Source organism: Phodopus roborovskii, unplaced genomic scaffold, assembly GCF_943737965.1.
Source record: "Phodopus roborovskii unplaced genomic scaffold, PHOROB, whole genome shotgun sequence".
NCBI classification, from domain to species: Eukaryota; Metazoa; Chordata; class Mammalia; order Rodentia; family Cricetidae; genus Phodopus; species Phodopus roborovskii.
Window position 1 is genome coordinate 17,564,623 of NW_026126514.1, and position 6,000 is coordinate 17,570,622.

The following is a 6,000-nucleotide window of genomic DNA, read 5'->3' on the forward strand; positions in this document are numbered from 1 at the left end:
ATAAAATTTAATTGTTTATATAATTCAGTGTTATACAACTAAATATTTTTAATTTAATTTTTTTCTAATTCTGAAATATGACCTAGTTTACCTTTTAATACACTATGATGATTGCATGATGTGTAATACATATGATGTATGTAATACAATATGATATAACTGTTACCTTTCTAAAGTCAGCAAAGGTTCAGCAGCTCTGGCATGATCAACAGGATAGCGTTCACGAACTGCAAACTTAACATCATCCGCTTCGTCAGTTCGAAACCTTAGGATATTTAAAATTAGGTACTCATAATCTGTAAGAACAATGTTCCCCTGCAATAGAGTAAAATATAATTTAATGCTTTTCCAAGTCAGTCTTGAAATATCTTAAAAACTGAAAAAGATGCCTCAGAAGACCTACTTAACAGCTACAGAAATGAAGCTGCAAAACAGAAAGCCCAGAGACATCTAAATAGGGCTCCTTGTACTGACCCAATAGGCTGTGAAATAAATTCTAAGGACTCCAAGTTGGAAGCAACCTAGATCTAACCTAGAGCAACTTTACGTTCTTTGCCTGTTGCCTGCATAAGTTACCTGTAGTATTTCACTATGAAAACCTAACAGCTGAGTGCCTTTAATAAGTGTGCCAAAGCCAATCATAATGGCACATGGCTATACTCCCAGCACAAAGAAGGTAGTAGGAAAATCAGTTCAAGGTAATTCTTGGCTACATAACAAGTTTGAGGCCAGACTCATGTACATGAGTCTGTCTCACAAATCAACAACAAAAGTTCTAAGTATCAAAAAAAAAAAATTCAAGTCAAGAGAAGATGAAATGCAAATGCATGGAATTATGAAAATCATAGTATGTCTAAAAAGGACAACAGTGTGGTGTAGCCAACTGTCATGGAGCACAACTATAATTTCAACATTCAGAATGCTGAGGCAGGAAGGTTCCAGATTCCAGGCCAGCCTAGGATACACAGGGAGCCCTGTTTTGACGGTGGAAAAAAAGGTAAAGCAGGCCAGAGAAATTACTCAGTGATTAAGAATGCACACTGCTATTGCACAGGACCTGAGTTCAATTTCCAACACCCACAGCAGGCAACTTAACACTGCCTCTTACTCCAGTCCCAGGGGAATCTGAGGATGGTTTTTTGGCCTCTGTGATCATTTACATTCAAATGTGTGTGTATGTATGTACACAAATACACATAATTAAAAATGAAAAAATACATCTTTTTTAAAAGATCCATTAAAAAAAATTAGGAGGATGGAGAGATAGTTTAGAGAAAGTGTTATTCTTGTAGAGGATCAGGGTTCAATTTCCAGTACCTTCATTGTGGCTAACAAACATTTGTAATGTCAGTTCCATGGAATTTGGCACCTTCTTTTGACCTCTGCAACAACCAGGCAAGTTTTTTGTTGTTGTTTTAAAGACAGAGTTTTTTTTTTTCTCTGTGTGGCCCTGGCTGTCCTGAAACTCATTCTGCAGATCATGGTAGCCTCAAATTCACAGAGATCTACCTGCCTCTGCCTCCCAAATGCTGGAATTAAAGACATGTGCCACCAGTGCCCTGCTAATAAAAATCTTTTCTACAAAATTCCTGGAAGAGGAAGGCAGATAGGAGCCACCAGAGAGACACCAGGTAATCACTGGGAAGATAGGATGCCGGGCATTTTCAGGGAAGATAAGGCCATGTAGAAATACATAGATTAATAGTTATGGGTTAATAATTAAGACAGAGTTAACCAGTAAAAAACCTGAGCCATCAGCCAAGCAGTTTACAATTTATATAAGCTTTAGTGTCTTTATTTGAAACTAAACAGCTATAGGACCTAGAGGAACAGAAACCTCTGCCTTCAAATTTGTATCTCTCAGATTCTTATTAAGTTGCTCTTGAGTTGCAGTAATCCTCTTTACACACAGTCTAATCAACCCTACATGCATTAATACTCAAAATTCCAGATATGAAAGCTAGGGCAGTGTACACAAAAGAAAAAGCAATCTTTAAAGGACATTCTTAAGTATCAATAACTACATCTCAAAGATAACACAATGACCAAACAAAATCCCAAGTCCACACTCTTACATATAAATTCTTAGTATTCACCTCAAATTCATCACTAATTGGATTTCTAGAACCTATGCATACCTACTTGCTCAGATCCTTCAAATGGAGACTCCCTTAAATTCAATGGGATATACTGGAACAGAAAAACTATGAATGAAGATAGCCTACAATTCAATAAACAGTTATACTAATGTTATATAACATTAGTAAAAAAAACTAAGTAAGTGTACAGTATACAAGAACTTAGTGTTATCTCCAAATTAAATTTTTTTTTTTTTTAATTTGCTGGGCAGTGGTGGTAAATGACTTTAATCCCAGGAGGCAGAGGCAGGAGGATCTATGTAAGTTCAAGGCCAGCCTGGCCTACAGAGTGAGTTCCAGGACAGCCAGTGTGGTTGTACAGAGAAACCATCTCAAAAAATCAAAAATAAAAAATGCAAATACATACACACATACATATAAAGCCTGGTGGTGGTAGCACACACCTTTAATCCCAGAACTCAGGAGGTAGAAGTAGGTATGAATTTGAGGCCAATCTAGTCTACAAAGTAAGTTTTGGACAGCCAGAGAAACACAAAGAAACCCAGTCTTGAAAAAAATTAAAAAAAGAGACAAGTATTTGCAAAGATGTAGAATTTAAATAACTCTTAACATCAACTAAAATGACAGTGTGAACATGATAAACCACCTTAAACACAACACTGAATGAAAGGAGTGAAAAACAAACAGAGCATATTATTCTATTTCCTTTTTCCTCTCAATTTAACTTACCCTATCATAGAGCTCAATGATTAAATGATAAGCAGCTTCATCACTTCCAAACTGGAAATCCACAATTCTATCCACACCAAGCTGTTTTGCACTGACTAATCTCCGACTCTTCAAATGTTTTCGACACTAGCAAGAAACAGAAGAAAAAAGCATTTATACAATAAATTCTTAACCACTTACGAAAATTATATTTATGCCACTGGACTAGTAAATGGTAAATAAAACAGTATGGTCATAAAACAAAAGCTTACAAATGATAATCAGAGAAAAACTTTTTTTTTTTTTTTTTACATATTTATTTATTTGGGGAATGTGGGGTAACACCAAGCTTGTCACAGTGTGCAGTGGAGGTCAGTAAATAACTTGCATGAATAGGTTCTCTCCACTCTTCAGGGATCAAACCCAGGTCATTAGCTTGTAGCTTTTGTCTATTGAGCCAGCCTGCCAGGCCCCAGAGGCCAGGATGGAAAAATCCTTAAGCCTTTACTCTAGTAACTTCTAACTGAAACAGTTGTTTTGTATTCTATTTTTTAGAATAATGATAAGAACCAGGACAGCCAGTGATTTACCATATACTAGACATTACCCTACTTACATCATACAACTATAGCTCTTTTTTAAATATAAAATACCTTCTGTTCCATTGTAAAGAAAAAAAAAACTTATCTTTTAAGTAGACAAATAAACTTAACTCAATAAGAGTGCCATGAGTTTGTTACTGTTTTCTGTTTTTTCAGGCAAAATGTCACTCAGTGAAGTAGCCCAGACTAACCATCCTATTCAGCCTCCTGAACATTGGGGTTACAAGTATATGAACCACCAAACCCAGCTCAAGAATTTTTTGAGTGACACATGATGGCAAAGTACCGTAATCCTAGCAATGGAAGAAAGATCATCCTAAATTCTAGGTCAGTCTGCTCTACATAGAAAGTTCCAAGCTGGGAATGGTGCCACATGCCTTTAGTTCCAGCATTGGGGAAGTCAGGGAAGCCAGGAAGGTGGATTTCTGAGTTTGAGGCCAGCCTGGTCTACGTAGCCAGGGCTACAAAGAGAAACCCTGTCTCAAAAACAACAATACAGAGCAAGTTCCAGGTCAGAATGTTGTGGAATATTCCTTTACACTGTGTGACAATATGTCACAGTGATTGGTTTCAATAAAAGCTAAACGACCAACAGACAAGATTTTCAGGGCAGAGAGAATGCTGGGAATGACGCAGAAGCCAGACAGATGCCAAACAAGTAGGACATACAAAATGGGGTAGAGGTAAAAGCCATGTGGAGAACACAGATTAATAAAAATGTGGGTTAGCTTAAGTTATAAGAGCTAGTTATGAACAAGCCAAAGCCATCAGCTAAGCTTTCATAACAAGAAGTCTCCCTGGGGTTATTTGGGAGCTGGCAGGGGGACACAAAGACTAGCCATACCAGCACGTTACAGCACATATACCAAGTCTGAGGACCTGAGTTAGACCTCACTCCCTACCTATCGGTTTATAGTAGAACTGACTCCCTACAGGTTATCCTGACATTCACTTAAAAGCCCCAACTTGTGCTTGTCTGTCGTTTCCACCTACACACCTACACATACACACACTCTCTCTCTCTCTCACTCTCTCTCTCAAATAAGTAAATTAATGTAGTTTTAAAAATTAGCTTCAAACTTAAAATTTACCTTCATGGCAAAACTAGATGGCATCATGTTCTTAGGCCACTCAAATTCTGTTGTGTGAATTCGTATACCAGATTCAAGTAACAACGTAGCCTTAAAATCGGGTCTGTTCAAGAGAAAGCCAAATTTTTCTTTAAGGAATTTGCCAAAGCTTATTCTCCGGAAAAACAAAACAAAACAAAGCCTAAAATGCAGGTTAAAGAAAAAAATGTCCTATTTATTTACCAAAACAAGCCTATAAAATATTCTTACTTTTGAAGCCGAATAAGATATGTCTTGTTATCCACATCATAAACGTTGTTTACTCTCATTCCTAGCAAGCTGCAAAGATAAAAAAAAAAAAAAGAAAGAAAGAAACACATAACAAAACCATGCTCTTGCTTAAAGCAACACTTTCCGTCATTTATTAAGGTTAAAGAAGGGGAACTCTTCCTTCAGTAGGATATCGGGACCCCTTTTCAAGGTAAGGTTATCCCCCCGACTCCCCCCCCCAAAAAAAATTAACTGTAGACATTTAAGCAGAAAATTGCCTGTCGGCCTCAGGAACACCAGACAACTTCCTTCATCAGAAACGGCCCAAGTGCTTTGGGAGGAAACACAGTTAAAATTTAATCTGATTTATTACAAGGGGTGGGAGTTGCCGAGCCCCACGAACATACGACTAATCTCTTACAGCTGAGTAAGAGACAAGCTCGGAATTCAGGTCCAAATCTGAGAATTACTGCGGGACAGCACTGCTCCCTCCCTTTGGGATTCAAAGGTGAGAGTTCTGAAGAAAGCAGGACCAGACAATGACCGTCACTCTGGCACCTCCAGTTTTACCAAGCTGCCCGGCAGGCAGTATCCCTCCGGGTCAGCGCCAGGGAAAGGCAGCACGGGGGACCCCGGGGGTCCCCCGAGGACCCAGGCCCCGAGGTCGGTCCCCAGGCCTAAGCAATCCCCGGGGCACTGGGACGGCCGTGGGGATCCCGGCCCGGCTCGCGGCCACCCAGTTCCCGGCCTCTGCGTCCTGCGCTCCGAGCGCGAGCCTGCTCACCCGCACCACCGTACCTCGCGTTCAACTCCGCGAGCACAGCGCGGAGATCAACCGTGCTGAAGCGGCTCTTCATGGCTAGGCTACGCGTCTCTACCGCAGTCCTCTCGGAGCTGCCGACCCGACGCACGGCCGCTGGGCTTCTGCGCACGCGCGCTCCGCTCGGTTCTACGGCAGTCCAGAAGACCCAATATTCCTTGAAGGGAGGACGTCATGCTACTGTTTTTTTTTTTTTTTTTTTTTTTTTTTTTTGTGAAATCATGATCAGCTTTTTTTTTTTTCTTTTCCCCCACTGTATTAAAATAACTCGAAATAGGGCCCACTACCTTCTCGAAACTGCGTCCCTTGCTGGGACACTGACAGGATCAGTACCGCCAGTTGAAGGAGAATTGCCTCAGGAGGGCGCTGGAGCTGGGGTGGAGGAGCAAGAGCTCATTGCAAATGCGAATGGGAGCCGGGAGAAAACGCAG

The 6,000-nt window shown here is 40.2% G+C and overlaps 1 protein-coding gene across 1 annotated transcript in view; it reads right to left on the reverse strand.

Annotated features, from left to right (window-relative positions):
• The window catches only part of Nemf (nuclear export mediator factor), a 51,568-nt gene extending 45,862 nt beyond the window's left edge, over positions 1-5,706 (reverse strand). The window contains exons 1-5 of the mRNA XM_051195917.1: positions 5,548-5,706; positions 4,750-4,818; positions 4,501-4,603; positions 2,829-2,954; positions 167-315 (exon numbers count right to left, since the gene is read on the reverse strand). Coding sequence (XP_051051874.1) covers positions 167-315; positions 2,829-2,954; positions 4,501-4,603; positions 4,750-4,818; positions 5,548-5,606 — 506 coding nt within the window. The 5' untranslated portion in view covers positions 5,607-5,706. The remainder of the gene's footprint in view (positions 1-166; positions 316-2,828; positions 2,955-4,500; positions 4,604-4,749; positions 4,819-5,547) is intronic.
• Positions 5,707-6,000: the final 294 nt, after the last annotated feature.